At 53.4% G+C, this 20,701-nt stretch overlaps 1 protein-coding gene across 5 annotated transcripts in view; it reads left to right on the plus strand.

Annotated features, from left to right (window-relative positions):
• The window catches only part of ANKS1A (ankyrin repeat and sterile alpha motif domain containing 1A), a gene marked incomplete at both ends in the record, with an annotated part of 187,995 nt that overhangs the window by 152,718 nt on the left and 14,576 nt on the right, over positions 1 to 20,701 (plus strand). For all 5 annotated transcript variants that reach the window (XM_082849027.1, XM_082849025.1, XM_082849026.1 and 2 more), the window contains 2 exons: positions 6,696 to 6,762; positions 11,978 to 12,084. In XM_082849027.1, coding sequence (XP_082705153.1) covers positions 6,696 to 6,762; positions 11,978 to 12,084 — 174 coding nt within the window. The remainder of the gene's footprint in view (positions 1 to 6,695; positions 6,763 to 11,977; positions 12,085 to 20,701) is intronic.

Consider the following 20,701-nt stretch of genomic DNA (forward strand, 5'->3'; position numbering starts at 1 on the left):
CGAATAAGCCTGCTCCTGGACAGAAAGTAGATTGCGTAAATTGGACTAGAACCCAAATACATAATCCTCATTAATCTTTTAGAGTCTTGTCCCACTTATTAAAGCCAGTACTTGGCGAATAACCTAGAGTTACGTGGCAGCAATAATAAGTTAATTGAAATCTAGGTCTCCCAACTATTTTTCTTCTTTCAGCATTTCTTGGGGCTTTGAGTTAAAGAGTGCTTGTATAGTAGGCTGTTCTAGAATGAGAAGGCCACTTGGCAGGTCTCGTCTACTTTCTGCCAAGTGGCAGGTCTGGGGCACAAGCATCGGTCAAGGAAAGGGCCAGCAGGTAGTTGTGGGGTGTGCGATGCTTTGGGGAGCAAGGGCGGTATCAGCCACTCAAGAAGTATGGGAACAATAAAAATGAGGAGGGAGAAGGGGAGTTAGAGACTTAGACTGAGGGCACGGGCTTCCAATCTCGGCCAGCGTAGCCTGGGGCAAGCACACCTCGGGCTTTCATTTGAGTCTGTGTCAGAGACAGAAGGACAGAGACTTTTGAAACAAAACAGCTCTGTGGTCTCCCAGTCTCTTAGAAAAAGGGGGATTGAGAAGGAAGGTGGCAGCATAAAGGGGATTCAAATGGGGATACAACACTAAATATGGTAAAGATCCAAGGTCCCCCCCCAACCCCATGAGACTGAGACTAACCTTGCTCTGTGGAAAAGAAGTGATTCATTGTTAGTGGAGCTGCCTCGGAAGGGACAGCCCACTGGCAGATCGGTATTCATCCCCTGCTGTCTTCTTCCATCCCCCCACCCCGTCCCTCTCCTATAAATGCAGTTGACAAGGTTAGAAAATCAGGACAAATAATTTACTTCAATCCATCTTTGTCTTTCCCCAGGCCTTGTGCAATTCAGTATGTGGGGAGAGGGAACAAATAACTCAGACCCTGGTCGGTGACCCTTTTTCAAATGTGGGGAATCAAAGCCCACTCTAGGCTGAGGAGTGCCTGTCGGCCGCTGAGCCGCAGAAGACAGAGATGGTGATGAATTCTTATGTGCTCGCTGGGCCTGGGAGGCAGCGTCAGCAGCGTCAGGGTGCCTTGCACAGCCAAGGGGCCACCTCCGGTGTCGTCGGTCACCTGAGGGCAGGGGCTCGGGGCCTCTGGGGAGGTCGAGGAGGCGAGGGCTCGGCCTGGGCTCCTGGGAATGGGGGGCGCTGTCCAAGCCGGGCTGTCTGGCCCCGGGGCGGGGTGGGGGGGAGAGGGTCTGCCTCCCTGGTCCCCGCCGGAGGGCAGGCTCGGCGCCCCACTGAGAGCAGTGCCATCAGCGGGCTGCTGGGCGTCTAGCTGTGAGGTAGTGCTTCAGCATCCTCACCTGAAAAATGGGATGACACGTTTTCTTGGCAGTGAGTCGAGGCTCTGAGGGACTGTTGAGAGAAAGGGCCAGCTGGTAGTCGTGGGGTGTGAGGTCACTGTGCCAGCAACCCAGGGAGGTTGGAAAAAGATAAAAATGAGGAGGGAAGGCGAGTTAGAGAATCCAGACTGGGGTTGAGAGTGTTGGCTACCTTTCCCCTCTTACTGTATCAGTGAGGTGACTAGCCTGGCCTGGGCATTTAACAAATGGTAACTTGTTTGTTACCCGCCCCTCCACGTGCCAGCTCTGTGCAAGTCACCATGTGGCCTCTTAAAGAAACAGTATGAAATGGGGATCTTACCTTTATTGGTCCTATAGTGTCTCTGGGACAAACCATAAAACAGCTAATTGGGAAGTTACAGTGCAAGCACAGTATGTTTCTGGGCCAGTAAAGTATTAATTGTTGGGGGTAGAGAAGGAGAGATAGACGGTGTCTCCAGCCCTGGTGGTACAGGCCCAACGGGACTGGTGTGTTTTCCATCTGGTGGCAGGGTCCTCGGGGGCTGATAGCTCCGCAGGCAGCAAAAGTGGGTGGGGGAGAGTGTCTGACGTCAGGCACCAAATTCAGTTGCCAATCAATTCCAGAAACATCTCCATTCAGGTTCCCATTTGCCGCAAAAGAAGGTTGGAGAAAGGCAATCTCTTTCCCTTTCTCCTCTCAGGCCTCAGCTTATGACCAGACTGATTCCTGTTCCCCTGATGTTTTTGCAGTGAGAGCCCCTGAAAATGCCCATTGCTTCTCACTCGTGCCACCTCCTAGGAGGGAGGCTCCCCACGGGCCTCAGAGCCATGTTGCACCGAGGCTGTGGTTCTCCTTGGACTGCCTTTATCCAGCGCACTTCCTGGGGCACAGAAGACCCATCAGAACCTAGGGAGGTATTTCTCCGCGCAGCAGCTGTCTTCTCCCCCCTGCCCCTGTGACTCCCAGTGTCCATGGAAAAGCCTAGTATGATCTGAGTTGCTCCTGGCAGCCAGGTTATGGTGACCGGAGTGGAGCCTCTCTGGATATAGAATGTCACTTCCCGTTGCCAGCCTGTGGGCATCCGGGATCCTGTGTTCCTAACAAACAGATGGGAGAGGGCCTTAGTGGCAGGATTCCTAGTGTTTGGTTTTGGTTCTGTTTTTAGCCATACAGGGAACACATTTTATACAGCCCTGGTAGGGGGGAAAAAAAAAGTCTGAATGGAATAATTCTGAATACTTGCTGAAAATGGAATATTTCCAAGCATTTTTTGAATAGATGAGTCCATTATGGTGACAACTTTCAGGCTTTACTTTACTAAACACAAATGTGAGCTGAGCTCTCTATAGAGTTCATGTGAAGCACAGTATTTTTTTTTTAAAGATTTTTTGATGTGGACCATTTTTTAAAGTCTTTATTGAATTTGCCACAATACTGCTTCTGTTCTGTGCTTTTTTGGTTTTTTGGCCCCGAGGCATGCAGGACCCCAGCTCGCCTACCAGGATCCAACACGCACCCCCTGCATTGGAAGGCAAAGTCTCAACCACTGGACCGTCAGGGAAGTCCTGAAGTGCAGTATTAAAGCATGGCCATTTCCCATCTCTCTCCAAAAATGTCATGGATCCCAAACAATAGAAGAAGAAGAGAACGTTGAACTGTTCCCTTCTGCTACATTCCACCTGCATCTTCCCCTGACATTCCCCTGAGATGCAGAATGTTTCTGGGAAAGCAGCCTAATCAAATTGTTTTTTAACTCAAGCCTAAATGGTTAAACTACACGAAGTGTGTAGATCAGAACGGTATCTGTCTCCTATGACCGCTCCTCTGTGTCTAGACTGAAATGACCATATTCCCCCTTCGCTGGTTCTGGGCCCCCGGGGTGTGGCAGGGGGAGGTGATGAGGTCCCGCTCCTCCCTGTGTCCACGGACTGGCTGAGGGGCTGGGTGGGGACCTGCCAGTCTCTGCCCGCGCAGGCCCACTTCACCGCCACTTCCCTCCTAGCCCTGTGCTTCCACCAAGGCTGGAAGGAGTCCTGGGTTGCAAGCTGTTGGAGAGCTCTCAGTTCCTCTATAAACTAGAATCTTCTCAGCTGGACTTGGCTACTGCCGTTCCCAGAAAACAAAACACACTTTCTAGTTTGGATGACATTGGTTCTGAGAGTTCCCCGGCTAGCAGTTCCCAGCTGGCCTGCAGGCTGAAGCACCCAGGGGGCTGTGGCAGCTGAGCTTTTCACCTGAGGGTGACCCCTGGGGCAAGCAGGAGGGAACGGAGCAGAGAAGCAGCAGCAGCAGAGGAGCAGCAGCGTGTCCAACCCTGCTCACTCTGACTTCCAAAGGTCCTTTGGCAAAATGTCATGGGTTGAGCAGCCAGGAGATACTGATTGGACAGGCCAGCCAGGGCTTTGGGTGTTAGGTGATTATGATGATAATGAAATATATAATGTAGGGCTTGACTTTATTTCAAAAGACACCTTGGAGTCACCTTCCATTTCAGTTTTTCCCACCCTGACACTCTGTGTGGCCTTGGGAAAACAGCTTTTCATTGTTGGCTCTAAGTAAATGTAAACTGCTCTTTGTCTGTCTGTCTGTCAGTTGCCTCTTTTACCATGAGCCAGGCCCAGGGGGAGGAATGGCAGATAAAACATGCTTGATTCCATCTGTCCTGGTGCTTGCAGCAGTAATTCTCCCACATTTACCCACTTTGGCCTGGAGGAGGCATCCAAAGGCTGGTAGAGCCATTCCAGGGATAAGGACCCAACCCCCCATGTAAGAAAACGTTTCCTCACCTTAAGCACCCTACTTTTCTCCTGTAAATGCAGAAAAGAAAAAGAAGGCACACCAACAGATACCTGTGGAGTGCCTGCTCGTTGCCCAGCTTTGAGGCTTCTGAAATCTGAATGTGATGACTGATGTGTCATTTAATGCCAGGTTGGGCCTTGCAGCCTGGTGGTGGGGGAGAGTTTATCTGGAAGGTAAGAGCTGTCTTCACATATCCCTAAGCCTTTCCTGTGGAAGAGGAGATGAAGTTAGAAAAAATGTTTAAATCTGTAGAAAGACAAACGTTATAACTTGGCGCTTTATGCAAATAGGGTGAACTGACTGGGAGAGTTAGCAAGTACCCCATCTCTGGAAGGTCTTTAGCAGAATTGGACATGGCGTGGGAGTTGGGATTATATGACCTGTGAGGTCCCTGCTGCTAACTCAAGATTCTGTGCCTGGAAGGACTCCAAGAGATCACTAGGATATCTTAGAGATATCCTTGCACCTGGCTTCAAAGATGTATGTGAAACAGTATTCATTGTAGCACTGTTTAGAATGAGAAAAGATTGGAAACTCCACACGTGCCTGTCCGAAGACTGGTTCAATAAGTTATCATATAGCCTTACACGGGATGACTATACCTCATCCATTAAAAAAAAAAAAGGATGTTCTTTATGAACTGTGGCAAGAACTCCAAGATGCATTATTAAGTGGAAAACCCAAGATGCAGAACAGCATATCAGTATGCGGGGTGGTGGAATACATTCATATATTTGCTTAATTGCAAATAGATCTGAGGGATACTTGAGAAACTGGTTATACTGGTTTCCTACAGAGAGAAGAACTATAGGCAGCTGGGAGACGGGAGTAGGAAGGAGACTTTTCTCTGAATAACCTTTTGCCTGTTTTGAGTTTTGAATCGTGTGGATGTATTGTCAAAAAATAAATATAAATAAAAATATGTTTTAAAACTTTAAAAATAAGTTTTACTAGGTCGGAGCACTGTGGACAACAGAGGGGAAGTGGGAAGCAAGCTAACCTTTTATTGAGCATCTACTATGAGCCAGGTCTTTGGCCAGATGCCTATGTACATGATACTTTTAATCCACACAGTCCTTTATGGGAGGCAGTATCCACCCCCGATTTTATGGATGCAGCACTGCGGCGTTGCGGGGGTGGGGGGGAAGTACCCTCCTGGCTGGCTGGGTCGTTGCCGTGTTGCACCTGAAATGGGCAGGGCCAGAGAAAGGGATGCTCTGGAGAGGGCTGGAGGGAGGGGGGCCTTTTCTTTAAGGGACACTGCAGACCTGCCGAGGCACTGCCTGCTTCTGATGCCGGCCTCTGGGCTGCCGGCCGATAAGTCGAGGCACACCCTCCGTTTGCTGCATGGGTCAGATGTGTTGTTTCCTTTGCTTTTGCTGAGCTCAGGGATGGAGTTCGCAGTGTGCATTAACAAGCAGTTAGGTGACTGCTAGAGGAAAAGACCTTCCTGTGCTCCCGGCTGCCAGGGGAGAGGTGGTGCTTACCCTGTGTTGTTCTGCCGGGTGTCAAAAGTGCTGCCTTTGCCTGCCAGCTGGAGGCTGGCTGGAGAGCTGTTATTTTTCTGACTGTCAGACCTGAGGCTCCTTACTTTCACTTAGAGGAAGAAACATCCAAGCCCTGGTACAAAAGGTCCTCTTTTCCTTTCTTTGGAAAAAGAGCAGTGAATGAGCTCATTACCACTGCAACCCAATTGGGGTTGGGGGGGGGGGGCTCCTCCTCGCTGTCTGGGCCTGCCCCTAGCCAGGTTTCCGGGAGCAGGGGGCTTAGATCTGGCCCAGGGTGACCAAAGCCAGATGGCTGGGACAGGTGGTCCATACAGGGGGCAATGCTGGAGACATTTGGATGCTTTGAGACCAGCTCTCTCTGCTGTGGTCTAGAGGAAGGACAAGTATCTGCACCTCTTCTCCCCTGAATGCAGAGCTGCATCCAGGACTGACGGCCTCCAGGGATCAGATGATCCTCCATTCAGCGTTATGTGCCCATTCAGGTGCTCTAGAAAATGTCTCCACCCCTCAGAGCTGGCAGTCATGCAATAGCAATTATCTGTTGAATGCTTACGAATTGCCAGGCACTGCTCTAGGCGCTGGGGGTATAGCATGGAACAAAGCTGGCAAAGCCTCTGCCCTCATGGAATTTAGATTCTGGCATGAGCAGTGAAGGGTGCCAGCACTGGCCTGCTCTTGCACCCTCTGCCCAGTTTCCGCTGGGTCTGAAAGAGCTGGAGGGTGGGGGGACTGACATATAAATTGCCTTGGAAGGGAGGCTCTTGGGCGTTTCAAGCAGCTGAGCTCCGATTGTTACCCGCTCACTCCCTTCAGAGCTCGTCTTTAGACCCTACAGGGCTGTGGCCAGAGAAGAGCCTTTCTTGATCTGAGCACCGTGAGCTCTGAAACCTTGCAGGTTGGTGCTGGACCTTGGAATCGTCTGGAAGAGACCTGGAGGCCTACCCCGGTGTGCGCGCTGACGGTGAGCTGGCGATGTTTGACTCGAGCCTGACAGCCTTTCCTTTTTGTTCCTCTTTTCTTCCATCTCAGATTGAGAAGATCATGAGCTCTATTGGAGAAGGGATCGACTTTTCTCAGGAACAGCAGAAGATCTCAGGTATGGTACCAAGCAGCCGTTTTCCCCATGGAGCACCACCCTCTGGGTCCCTTCTAGCTCAGGTTTTTCTCTGACGCAGAAGACAGACATTTGGGGGGTGAGAGAAGTCAGCCTCAGACCACGTCACTCTCTTACAATTTGGAATCTCACGTGTCCACACAGCCCATCTTACTTTAGCTTACTTTAGCTCTTACTTTAGGAACCATGACTCCTTTTACATAGTAGAGGGGAAAATATACAAATTGAATTTTAGGCTGTCTATTAGGAAGCCCTTTTATAAAAAGTGAACGATTGTCACTTATTCATCGTTGTTTTCATAAATGTAGGCTTTCTCTGATTGGCTTAATGTGGAGTGCTCCTCGTGTTGGTCTCCCAGCTTCCCAGGCGGCTCTGGCACTACCTCTTCATGGGCACGTGGCTTTCGTTCACCTGATCCATGGCAGCAGCAGAGCTCTGGGTTGGACTGTTTAGCCTGCATCGCCTGGAAGGGTTGGCTCTGCTGTTTCCTCCTTGTGTCTGTTTCTCCACTTTTCCATTTACTTAGACACTCATCATTTTTACTTCAGATCACTGTTACTTGGGGTATTCTTTTCATCTCAAAGCCCTACAGGTGAGGCCTGCCTCCATTTCCTTTGTTTGAAACAAAGGAACTAGGGAGGCCATACCTGAGCTGTTTTTCTTGGTAATAGAATTATGGTTGTGTTACTTGCTCAGGTGAGGTGACATCTTAAAGGTGCATCCCAGAGCACCTGTTGCACCCCCTCCCCCAAGCATCTGAAGACAGAACTGCCACCAGTGCATCTGAGCTGAAAGCAGCTTGGGACCCTGGCCTCTTCCCCTTATTGGGGAAGTGCCTCTCTGCCCTGAAGGGGTGGCTTCCTTGTTCACTTAGGAGGCTCCATCCAGGATTGACCTGTAAGCCCTGAGTGACACCTCTAGTTCCTCCATGGGCCTCTGGCCCTGGCAGGAAGTCTGAGGGATGCGGGCAAGTATGCATGTCAGGGATAAAGTTGCTGCTGAGGCCATGGGGCTTGTGGAGAGAGCATGGGCTCTGGAGCCGCAGCCCTGGTTCAAATCCTGATTCTAGATACCTGTGTGTCCAGGGCGAGTCGCTTACTCCCTCCGAGCCCGCAGTTTCCCATCTGCAACATTTGGATATAGTACTTCTCTCTTATGTTTGTTAAGAGTGAGTAATATATACAAACACTTGAGCTAAAGAGGTACTCAGTAAATAGTAGTTATGCTCATTTTTCTCCAGGAAGTGATTACTTTCTCATATCGACAGACCTGGAGAGGAGGGGCGTCTGCCCCCCTACCTTGTCTCCCTCCACGCTTTTTCCCACTGTGTTCCTGGAGACACCCCCCTTCAGCCCTGTTTCCCTGGGCTCTAGCAGAGAGGGTCCGGTTGGGTTGGGCTCATCTTTGCCAGTCTTGGATCATGCTGAGGGTCTGCACAAGCGGCTCTTCTGGCTAAGACTTTGTGGCTCTCTTTCCAGGCACTTGCCTACACGCAGTCCGGGGAGCTTTCCTTCTGTTGTGGTTTGCAGGCTTTTACCAAGAGCGTGTGTTTGTTGGGAATAGATGTTCAGGTCCGAGACAAACACTGTTGCCATGTGCTTTAGGGGCAGCAGGTATGGGTCTGATGCAGTCAGCTTTTGTGAGGCTGATTTCTGCTTCCCTGTACCCCTCTGCATCTGAGGAGCCTACATCAGTTGCATGTGCTTGAGAGATTGGGGCAGAATCAGGCCATTACCTCCTGGCTTTGATAAAACAGGAGATGTGGCAGCCCTTCTGGAAAACACTCTTCTGGAAGAGCCCTTCTTCTTGGAGCTGGTGACACTGAGCCCTTTCCTTGCCCTGTGGGCCCCACTTTCCGATCCTCGCCCCCCACGAACTCATGTGAATGGCAGGAGTTGGTCCAGCTACCCCCCTAGGTTTCTGGATCCCAACACACAGTTTTGTTTTAGCAGCATTGAGTTGAGCCATCCTCCATACCCCAGCTTAGGAAAGTCGAGGGCGGGCACAGGAAGGTGGCCATGAGCAGAGGGTGCGTCCACCCGTGCTACAGAGTCCCAGCTCGCAGTATCCGCATGGCGGCCAGGCTGTGAAGGATGGAGAGCGTGGGCTCAGGCCTGCCTGTGACCTCTGTCTTCTGTCTGATGGGTCAGGAGGGGGCTCTCCCCAGGACCTTTGGGAACACCAGCCTTCCGCTCAGACCAGAGCAGATTTCTTGTTTATTCTGGATGATCATTGTCAGAGTTCATGTTGTCCTTGGGCTTCTGGATCTAGGAGAAGAGGCCTGGGCTGTGGGGTTGCCATCCTGGGAGGAGGAGCAGGCGTGCCAGCCAGCAGCCCTTAACTAAGCATGGGATTGCCTGGTGTGACTGGTTTTGCAGAGGGTTGTGTCCTGAAGTGCCCCAGTATGGCACTTGAATCTCACTCCTCTTTTGGGCTGTGGGCCTCCTAGTGGCCAGCTCTGGAGCTGGTTACCCGTATCCTCAACAAGCATGTTATACAACTCATCCCACTGTCTGGAGTCCAGGGAGGGCGAGCCTTCCCCCTGGCCTGGGCCACTCTGGCTGCTGTCATCAAAGACCTGTTCTTTCCAGCCAGCAGAAGAGAACGCTTGATTGTCTCTTGCTGAAGCCAGCCGTTTAGCTGTTGAGTAGCTGTTAAATGCAGGCTCCTCTAGGGGCCTGATCTCCCAGCACACAGAGCCCCTTCTTCACCAGGGCCACCAACAGCCTGTTGGGCTGCAGGTGCCTCCCAGCACGTTTACAGGGTGACACGTGGTCCCTGGGTTTGTGTCTCTGTACATGTTACCGTTTTTGTCTCCTCAGCTGTACTGGGGGTTTGGTCCTGGTTTCCCCTTGTCCTTGGTACCTCTCCTCCCATGTCTTCCTCCGCCGGAGAGTGAATGGCCTGCCCTGGGCCTGGCACTTCTCTGCTGGGCTCTAACGGCCTGGAGAGAAGTCTCTTCCCAAGTTGTTTGGTGCGCTCACCTGAGGACTATCAGTTGTAATGTCCTTATTTTGTCATCTCTTTTTGTGATACTGCGCGGCTTATCTGCCTGGCAGAGGCACAATCATTCCTGAAGTGGGGGCGGGGGTCACTTAACCCGTGGGCTGTGCCCTCAGGACAGTGTCCCTCCTCTGTCCCCTCTCTGGCTGTCCTAGAAACTATCAGCCAAGACTACAGAACTGTTCCTTCTCTATTCTCTCTGATAAGCTGTTTCCAGCCCCTGGAACTGGAGGTAAAGTTTGGCCATCTCTGCCTTTTGTACGCGTGTGTATTAGGCAACAGCAGATATTGGAAAATCTGTCCTTTTGCTCCGATGCTGGTGCTGCTGTCTCCTTCTCCCTCGGTGGCAGAAGCAGCAGCTTCTGCTGCGATGTCCGATCCCTGATGTATTTTCCTGAGTGTGGAAGGGAGGAGGGTGGGCAGGGGAGGAGGGGGGGAGGGCCAGACGTTACGAGAGCGAGCAAGGACTGTGGAGCCGGCAGCAGGCAGCGTGAGAGCCCAGGAGCCTTTAGACAAAGCATTCTGCTGCGGTTCTGGACACGCACACATCCACCAGCAGCAGGCCGGGCCACGGCTGCCCAGCCGGGGGATTACGAGCAGGAATGAATCAGCAGCCGGGGGACACTTGACATCAAGGGCATACAAGAGCCCACCACGTAGGTTCCTGGAGCAGACGGCCCCACTCCAGGGCAGGGGAGCTCAAGCAGCCCCCAGACTCGGCATCTCGCAGTGCTGCTGCAGTGTGCATTGGGACCCTGACCACCATCTGTTCAGCAGAGGACAGAGGAGAGGGGGAACCTGGGACAGTGGGTCACCAGGGTCTCCTAGACAACCAAGCCACTTGGCCTTGGCCTGCCCCGAGGGGCAGAAAGTGCCGGGAACAGCATAATGACTTTCACCGTGTCAAGAGTTCTCCGGAGGTGATGTTTTTATAGTTGGTTCTTCTTTTTCCTTCCTTGCACCTCTTCTTCCCTTTTTCCTTTTTTCTTCTTTTATCTGTTCTTGCCCACGAGAACTGGAGAAGTAGGTGGGGTTTAAGGCTCAGAACATCCAAGGTCTGCGCGGAAGGGCTGAACTTTTTTCCTCCCTGCACCAGCATGCTCCCCTGTCCTACCTGAGGAGCGGAGCAAATGCATCTCCTCCCCTCCCTGCTCATCCTCAGAGGAGGACAGCAAGCTCCGGAGACCCTGGGAAGACAGTTGCTGTCTTTATCACTCAGCCAAAGAGAGAGCAGCGCAGAATGGGAATAGACTTGAGCCACCACAGCTCAGCTGACGGAGGACCGCTTCCTTTCTCTCTCCTTTATTGGGCTGGGCTTTGTCTTCTTTAGCCAAGAACTGGATCTGCCCGCCTGCTTTCCAGCCGAGCAGGCAGGCCAGTCACGGGAGCAGCCAGCCACCGTCGGAAGAGGAAGATGAACGCCCAGCCCCCGCCACACAGCCCCGCCCGGGAAGGCGGCCCCGCGGACAGCGGCCTGGCCGGGGAGACGCCCCGCTCGCCGGCAGCCGGAGTCTAGCCGGGGACCCGGCTCCCGGCCGGAGCTCCGGCCCATGCGTGCACGGTGCACCGCGCCGGCTTGAGCCTCTGAGCACGAAGTGCCGGTGGCCATGGTTTGCTTGTTCCGGGACTGCTGGGGAAAGACAAGTAAAAGTCTCCTTTCTCCCCGTGCCGGGTTCCTGCTGCTTGTGTTGCATGCGCTGGCTCCCCGTGACCGTGAACGGAGTCCTCGCTGTGGTCGCTGTGCCTGTGTCCCTCCACTGCATGAAGAGGCGCGCTCGCACCTGACCGGCCTGTGCTGCAAGGTCGCGGGACTTGTCCCGCGTCCCTGGCCCCTTCTAGTGCCCGTGGGGACAGACTTTCTGAAATACCTCCGAGGAGGCGGACGAGCGCCGACCCGGAGAGCGTTGGGGCTTGGCTCCCCCAATCCCTGGGCAGCGGCCGTGCAGGTGCTGCAAGGCCCCGGAGCAGCAGGACCCAGGGGGGTGCGTGAGTGGGCCGTGGCCGCCCGGTGCCCTTGGTGCACCCACTGAGGAGGGGCCGCGGGGCCACCGCTCTCCCTCCTCTAGTACGGAGTGTGGCTGCTTTATGGTAATGACTATGATGTGGCAGTGCCATCTGTCTTCCTCTGAGTGCCGCTGCTACCGCCTCAATGGTTTTTCCCTTTTCAAGCGTCTGCCGATTCCTCTCTCGTCAGGTTCGCGGCCGCCGGAGCAGAGCGTCGGGGAGTGGCTGGAGGCCGTGGGGCTGCAGCAGTATGAGAGCAGGCTGCTTCTCAATGGCTTTGACGATGTCCGCTTCCTGGTGAGTGTCCAGGCCCCGGGGGAGACGCTCCCTGCTGCCCAGGCCGTGCTAGAGTTGGAAACTGTACGTAGATCTTTGTCTCGGGGAAGAGGGCGCTGCATGGCTTAAACCCGGGGCGCTCAGCTGAGTGTCGCCTGCTTCCTCAGCTCCGCTCCGGACACGGCCCTGTGGGGAGAGCTCTTTGCAAGTTTGCGTCCAAGAAGGCGTGTCTCTGATGCACCCATTGGCCCCATCCCGGCTCTCTTTCAGACACCAGGCAGTGGGTGGCTCCGAGAATTGAGGTGCACGGGACAGCCGGGCCCCCCTGGCAACTCCCCTTCCTATCTCAGCCGGACACCAGAAGTTCCCTTTGTTCCCCGAAACTATGCCGCGGAGCCCATAGTCACTGAAGCCGGGAGCCTGGTCTCCCTCAGGAAGACTGAGTGTCTGGCGGGGCCATGGCCTCAGAGGTGGCCCAGACGAGAGGCTGAGCTGGGGGTGGGAAGGATTGCTTCCTTTTCTGAGCTATAACTTTGCGCGCTCTTCTTGCAGAGCACAACGGCTCAGAGAAAAAGAAAAAAAACCAATGTCTTTTCTCAGGCTCCCTCTGGAGTAGGGGCCTGGCTGGGACCCTGGGCTCTGGATCCAGTGCCCCCTGTGTCAGTCCAACAAGCAGCTCAGGGTGGGCTGCCCGTGACCATCCCTCTCCTGGAAGCCCTCCTGAGATGTCCTCATGGGTTGGGTCCGGGCTTTGGCTCCGGCTCCCAGGCAGCCCCGGCTGCCCCAGGGCAGGTGTTGAGTGCAGTGGTGACGACAGAGCTGACACGTCTTGTTAGTGCTCTGTGTGCGGGCAGTTGTGGGACAGTGGTGTGCATGTATCCACTCATTGACTCTCCCAGTAGCCCTGAGATGTGCGCTCTTATCAACATCTCCGTTTTCCAGATGCAGAGCAGTGGAGTGTCTCACTCACACCCACAGCTCTGGGAATTGGTGGGGTAGGAACATGCGCCTGGCACCTGGGTCCGAGGGTCCTGCTCTAACCACCGTTCTGCACGGCCACTTTCTTACTCGAGGATGAGGGGAGTGGGAATGGAACCGTTCATATGCTTTAAGTCGCCCTGTTGCACGTGTTATGTCAGGAGCTGGTTTGAGGCTCCTCCTTGATTCCTGGCAGGCCTATTCCCCACTCTGACAATTCCCGGAACACAGTCCCGAGTGGATGCTGAGTTGCCTTCAATCCCTGAAGCAGACCTCTGACCCCCCAGCTCCCTCGCTGCCATGGTTGAGGGGCGGTGGTCGGTCAACCCAGAGCTCCCCCGCCCTCTCCTGTCCAGAGTGGGTCTCTGTGGGCTTCTCAACAACAAGGTGGCATTGGGTGCCTCCTGAGTAGAGGGCCACCCAAGGAGCTGGCCTGGGGATCCCAGGGGGACCCTGACTGGGACCGCTCACTTCACCTGGGCCGTCTCCATCCTCAGGGCAGACAGCGAAGGCTGCTGCAAACCACCTTTCCAGAACCAGCTTCGGGCCAGTTATTTTTCAGCTTTTAAAAATCTTAGGTTTTAAAATAACAATTTTTTCTAAGTTGAACTGAGTATATTTATAGTTGTTATAAACTAATCCCTGGCTCACCATGTTCTATGGGGAAGGCTGACAAACCCAAGGTGGAGGTGGGGGTTCAGCCAGTGAGTGAAGACACTTGGCCCTTGGTGCTGGGTGTTGAGGGGCCTTCCCTCTCCTAGCGCTGGCCATCAGATGGGCAAGGGAGGGTGGCCGTGGATGTCACAGAGTGTCCCCTCCCTATGCTTAGGAATCTTAGGGGCTGAGCTCTTGACTTCTCACCCCTCCTTCTGCTAGTTTGGAAAGGCTAAGGTTCCTAAGCCTTGAATATCAAGACTCCTTTAAAAGTGCTTCCCTGTCACCCCTGTGCTCAGATCGGAAAGTAGCTGGGCGGACCCTGGGCCAAACATCCATGCAAGATGCAGGGCCTCTGTTAGAACGCGTCTGTTTCTATTTGGGAAGGGCACTCATTGAGGGAGGCCAGCAGCTCAGTTCTTCCAGGGCCTTCCAGGCCTCTCCTGCTGCTCTGGGTGCGAGCTGTTCCTCTCTCTCCTCTCGGTTCTGGAGGGGCAGCTGGCAGGCGGAGTCCGTGCAGGAAGGAATGCTGATTACACCGCTGCCTAGCCTGTCCCTTCTCAGACCTCGAGTGGCCTGAGTAGCCATGCAAAGTATCCTGGGTAATTGCATGTAAGTTGCCAGATGGACTGCAAGGCTAATTAAGTTTTAGCAACCAGAAAAAAGAGGAAGAAAACACACAAGAAGGGAGCATTTTTGTTTAGAAACATTCCCTCCTTGCATATGGTATAACTTACATCATGTTAGCTGTGGTATTATCCCCGTGTGGTTTGGTTTCCAATAGGCTGTAAATGTTTCCCTTAGTTTTGAAATACGCTGGAGACTCTTCTGCAAGATGCACAAGTGGCTCCCAGGAACCCATCCAGACTCTAGATGTAGTAGCAACATCTGGAAACTGATGGCGGCTATGGAATCTCCCTGTGGCGGGCTCCTCCGAGCTGTTGTGGGAGGAGTATAGGGCATTTGAGGGGGGGTCGCGCAGCTCCCTCTCAACGTGGAAGGGACTTTAACATCGTGTGGTCTCATCATCCCCTCTGTGCCCAAATCCCCTCCAGATGAGCTCTGCCGTGATGTTTTCCCAGTAACAGGTTCTCCACCTTACAAAGGCATAGCCCATTCACTCTCTGCGTTGCTTGGGCTGGTTTAGAGCATTCTTTATATTGAGCCAAAATCTGTTTCCTTGTGGCTTCTGTCCATTGAACCAGGTTTACCTTTTGGGGCCACACAGAACACACTTAAGCCCATTAGAAAATTGAAGACCTCTATCACGGCCTCCTGGGTCCTATCTTGTCTAAGCTCAACACCCTCTTTCTCTTGGCTCTTCCTCCTGTGATGTGATGACTGAGCTGGACCAGCAAGGATTGCACCTTGAACTTTATTCACACCCTCTTGTCTGCAGGCAGAAAGGGCCTCTGATTTGCACAGGGCAGGGGCAGGGCAGCGTGGTCTGCCAGGTGCTCGCTCCCAAGGCTGATGGGACTGACCCCAGACCCTGGGAGAAGGGACGTGGAATCAGGCTCACACATCTGCCGGCCAGCTCACCACACTGGCTCGTGCATCAGAGCCAGTTCCATTTTTTTCACCACAAATCTTGTCCACAGGAAATGGGCTTTCTCTGGAAAAGGGAGGAAATGCAGTTAATCAGCGCAGAAGGAAGGTGATTTGTGGTTGGCAGGTTTTCAGCTCACGCGTGCTGGTGCAGGTCTCTGTATCTGGGACTCTGCCTGCCCTCCCTTTACGGAAGTGTTCATTGAGTAAGTGGCGGTGCTTCTCACGCTGGGGTATGATGTGGACATTTAAAAAGGTTTTTAAGACTGTCTGATGTGGAGAAACATTCACCTTGGAGTGTTGAGTGAAGAAATTGAGACACAAAAATCCATGTGCAACATGACCTTCATTTTCAAAAAAAAGAAAACATCTAGAGGTGCAGGGAGTGAGCCAAAATGTTTTCCACAGTCAGTTATCTCGGGGATTATGGGTTGCTTCATTTTCTTTTTTTTTGGAGTGAAATAGATTTTCTGCTAAAATCATTAAGAAATGATTTCCATTCATTTCTTACAATGAATGGATCTGAAATCAGAAAAGCAGATAATGTAGGAGCCTTAAGGAACTTGACAGATGAGCTGGGAGAAGGTAGCACACAGCGCGATAGTAACAACAGAGCGGCTGAGTGTTAAGTGCTGCCGCAGGGAGGAGGCCCTGCGCTTACCCAGGGTTCACCGCCTGCCGGGCACTGAGCTGGCGTCCAGCCCTGGGGCAGTTGTCCATCAAGTCGCAGACGGGGCCGCTGGGGCCCAGAGGGTGGAGGCACTGCCAGGAAGTGGCAGAGCTGGGACGCTAGCCCAGATCTGTCCAACTTTGAACCCCTGGGTTCTGCTTGCTCTCCTGAGGGTTTTGTAGAGGCCTGCAGGACTTGGAAAGACTCCAGGGAGAGGCCCACACTGTCTGTGGTGAGGGGAATCTGGCTCGAGGTGCAGAGAAGGGCAGGGCCCTGACTGGGCAGCAGAGGTGGGCTGGGCCCGACTGCGAGGAGCCTCGAAAGCATGCTCTGGGGGAGCCCCGAGGTCTCTGAGCCCTGGGCCTGGGAGGCGGGGTCCTGTGGCTGTGCCCTCCCCAGGCAGAGCTTCCCGGGAGTCATGGTGCCCCTTGACAGCAGGGTGGAGTGGAGAGCAGGCACGTGGGAGGTGGTCGAGGCTGGGTGTTGGACAAATTGAAAGCGGAAATGAGTCTGGCAGCGGGTTCGGGATGGGCTGGAAACAGAGACTGAGCCGGCAAGGGGAGGCCTCGTATTCCTCCCATCCATTTATTTCTTCACAGGCTTCTGCCACATGCAGGCAGCCTCCCCCTGTTTTCCTGTCTGTTTCTGAGACTGTGCCAGCTGGTCCCACGAGTGGGAGAGAGATGGCAGGTGAAAAGGACCGAGCCCTGCAAGAGCTAAAGGCGTAAGCTCGGCAAGGAGGTCCTTCTTTATTGGCTTCCCTGAAGCTTTCCAGCCAGGTCCCCAGACGCCCGAGCTTCCCTTCCTGCTCCTGTTCCCCAGATTAGCCGCACTCTTCAGCCCCGGAAGCCGGCTTCATGTGTGCAGCCGGCTGTGCCCTTGGGTTCCCGCCCTGGCTCCCCACGCCACCTCCTCACCGCAACCCTCCGATGTCCCTCCCTTTGTCTTCTTTCCTCCCCGTCTTCAAGGGGCCGCTGCGGGCACTGCTGTCAGGTTGCCTCCCCGCCTCGACTTCTCTGCACCAGCTCTGGCCCATCTCTGCAGAGCACTCTGGGAGCTGACTGCTCAGTGGGGTGTGGGTGTGGTAGGGGTTCCTGGGCCCCAGCGTGTAGCAGGGCCTGAGAGGGAGAGCTCCCTCAGCCGGGTCATTGAAGGGGCGGTGGAGCTAAGGCTTTGAGAGGAATGTTCTTAGACAAGTGTGGATCCTGCCTCCCGGACTAAATTCTGTGGTCACTTAAGAACTTAGCTCCGCAGTGTCCCAGGAGTTGAGGTGGTTCCTCGTCTCTGCTGGGCCCTTGAACCTTGAGACAAGAGCCAGGCTCCCTTTGGACCCCTTTCCGGGCGCGTGTGCTCTCTTGCTCTCCCTGGAGTTATTCAGAGTGACAGCGGCTGGAATTATTCAGCATCCAGCTCTACGTGCCCCCGGTGCTGCTCTGGCCTTCTCCAGTCCCCTTCACAGTGGAAGGGAGTTTGAGAACTATTTGCATGTCTGTCGATTTAACTAACTGCACCTTAGGATGGAACTGGACTGGTGAACACATCCTGTTGATGTAGCTTCCAGTTGCTGATATCCCAGCGTGAGCAGCAGCAGGGGGTCCCGTGCTGGCATCTCAGCACGCCCGTTGTGTTTGGTTAGTACACGCCCCCCCCCCCCCACCAGTGTACAGGTGCAGCGGTGCAGGGGGCAGAGCAGTGAGGCCCGTGTGTCTCTGTCAAATGTCAGTTATAACTCAGGTGTCCCCGGGCATTCTTGAAGCCCATCTGTGGACTCCTGGGGTCCATGGACAGCACTTTCAGGACTCTGGGTCCTGAAAGTCATTGGATCCAGGCTGCTCCTCAAGCAGACAGCTGAGCTGTGGCTGGAAGCTGGGTCTCCTGGGCCCAGAGCAGTGCCTTCGCCTGCCACTCTGGTCCCCATGCCCCCCTTTCACCGGAAGATGCTGAGACTGGGCCACAGGCTCAGCACATCCTTCAAAGTCAGAGCCAGTGGGCTAGGCCAGTGCATCACTCGAGGTGCCCGTCGGGTCAGGCAGACCATTCCATCCGCCCACTCTGTGTTGAGGGCTGTTCTGCAAAAGGCTGGCAAAGGAGCTGGTGGGGCCCAGACCGCAGTAAGCTCTTGGCACTGGCTTGGAGCTACCGGAGCCCTCTGGACCTGCAGCTGCCGCCACCACCACAGGCCAGCAGCAGGCGTTCTTGCCCTCCACCCTCAGGGAAGGGCCAGGCCCACGGGCAGCTGGCTGAAGCCACAGTTAAGGAAACTGGATGGGGCAAACCTTAGGAAAAAACACGGGGTTCTAACTACTCGCACTGAGAACCAGCTGAGAGTCGGGAGACCTGGGCTTCCTCCAGGCGCCCCTGTATGATTTGGGGCAAGTTGCTCTGCCTCCCTCCCCGTCTGTCCCTGTCCCATGGAATCTCATTTGACTGCTTCCTTCTGCACATAAGCTCTGGAGGGGGCACACAGCAACGATCGAGACTGACTGTGGCCTTGGCCGTGTGTGGGAACGTAAGGTGGTGATTTCTCTGCAGCGGAAGCAGAAATCGGCTTTGTCCTCAGATCCATGAGGTTAAAGCCTGCTTTGGGTGGTCTCGGATCCAGGCCCTTTGGGCTTGGCTAGTCTGCACTGGTGATTTGGGGGTGAGTATGGCATCTTGACCTCAGATGAGGCCTCAGAAAGGCAGGTGTTTGGGGGTGACGAGCAGCAGATGGATGGAAGGATGCTGCTCCTGGTACAAAGAGAAGGGGGACACTGGGGACCTGCCTGGGAGAACAAGGGTCACGAGGGGTGTTGCCTCCCTGAACGCAGGAGGAGAGCCGTCCCTGACAACCCTTCCCTTGAGACTGACAAGGGAGAGGGGTCTGGCTTCTGGAACTAGGAGCTGGTAACATTTGCACTTCATCCTCATCTTCTTGGAACCAGTTGCTCTCTGTCACCATCGAATTCTATCTCTCCAGCTGAGGACATGGCTGGGCCGGGTAGGGGTGGGGATCGTTAGGAGAGCAGGGGCTGTGGGTCAAGCCTGAGCTGCTCCTGTTACTGAGGCTGGTGAGCTTTTTATAAAGCCACCCGTGAGCTGGGGGAAGGTGTCAGTTTGGGAAGTTCTATGACCAAGTTCCAGGGAGGCAGGAGTCAGCTGGGCCAGGCAGTGGTGAACAGGTGAACACAGGAGGAGCCAATGAGCGCCGGTTCCTGTTTAACCTGGACAGGCAGGTGGCTTTGTTCCTGTTTCTAAGGTTCTGATTTTGTAGGGGATTTGAGCCCAGTTCTTATCCTTTATACCACAGCTGCCTTGTGTGGGGCACATAAAGCCCTCAGCCCCTGGAGGAGTAGACACGTGATGCTTCGGGGAGCATGGCTTCTATTTTCCATCACTATTAAGATTTTTAGGCCACAACAGTGAGCAGCAGAGCCCTGCCCCTCCTTGCTTCCTCTTCCCTTTCCCAGTGCTCCTTCCCACTCTCCCTGGGCCGGCCCGGGTCTGGGGCTATGGTCTGGGCGAGGAAGACTCGTGTGCTCACCCCTCTCCCTCCTGGCTCACTCACCAGTGTGCGCGTGTGGTCACTGCAACCCCGGCCTGGGAAGGCGGTCCTGGCTCAGGCCAGGGTCCTGTGCCATGTTCAGTGACCCTCCCCCCAGATGACGATGCCCACAACAACTCCGTCATTGTGGCCAGTAACATGTTCTGGGGATGGTAGAAAACTACGTGCAAAGGAGGAGCCAGAATGTCCAGTGGCGGGTGAGATTATGGGATGCCCAGGAACTAGAGAGTGTGCAGTGGAAGCAGGTGGTTACGTGTCGCGAGGAGGTGTGTGCACGCAGTATGTCAGCATGTGGGAAAGCAGGTTAAATAAGTAATACATATACCACAATCCCAACTTTTGCTTTTTTTTTTTTTTACAATAAAAGCTTAGAAAAATACACTGAAATGCTAGAAGTGATCCCAATCTCAGTTTTTAAAAAATATTAAGCCACTTAGAAGAATTCATCAGAATGGTAACCCTGGGGTGTTCCCCCCCCCAGAGGTAATGGATTTATAAGTAGCTTTTACATTTTTTTTGTACTTTATTAATTTTCAGAATTTTTTATAATAGACTTATATAACTTTTCTACTCAGAAAACAATTTTATTTATTTATTTTGTTAATATGAGGGAGAGATAGAAGCAGGGCCCAGTGGAAATCTACAAAATTCTGGAAGGCAGAGAGGCAGCATAAGTATCACATTGAAACAGCCAGGACCCAGGGAAGCTCTGAGCTACCCCCTTGGTGCACAGAGACTCTGGAGGATGCCTCGGGCCCAGGTGGAGATGTGGGGGCCTCTCGCCCGCCCACCGAGCTGCTTATCTACTTAAGGAGTTTTAGCTGCTCAGGCAGGTGCCACAGATCAATACAGCCATGCGTGTGGTGAGTATTGGCTGCTCAGTTCACTCAGGCTGGTACTTCCCTCATCCTCCCACCCTTCCTTCCCTTGATTAGAGAAATCTGCTCTAAAGGTCTTTTTTTTTTTTTTAAGAAAATAGTTTTGTCTTTCTTATTCTAAGTGCTAGCCCCCATTTTCTCAGTGCTTTTTAGCAATTAGAAGTTTTTAACATTTATACACTTGCCAATTTTCAATATTATCATAAAATAAAAATTAGGAAATAAGGTAGAAAATTGAGTGTTCTGCCTTGAAAAACAAAAAAAAGTTTAGTGTTTTATCCCAACGTTGTATTCTCCTTCACTCTGTACATTCCACTTTCCCATTCTTGGAGATAAAAAATGGGGTTAGAAACTTTAAAATATGAC

This window comes from Leucopleurus acutus (genome assembly GCF_964270905.1).
Source record: "Leucopleurus acutus genome assembly, chromosome: 10".
Classification (NCBI taxonomy): domain Eukaryota; kingdom Metazoa; phylum Chordata; class Mammalia; order Artiodactyla; family Delphinidae; genus Leucopleurus; species Leucopleurus acutus.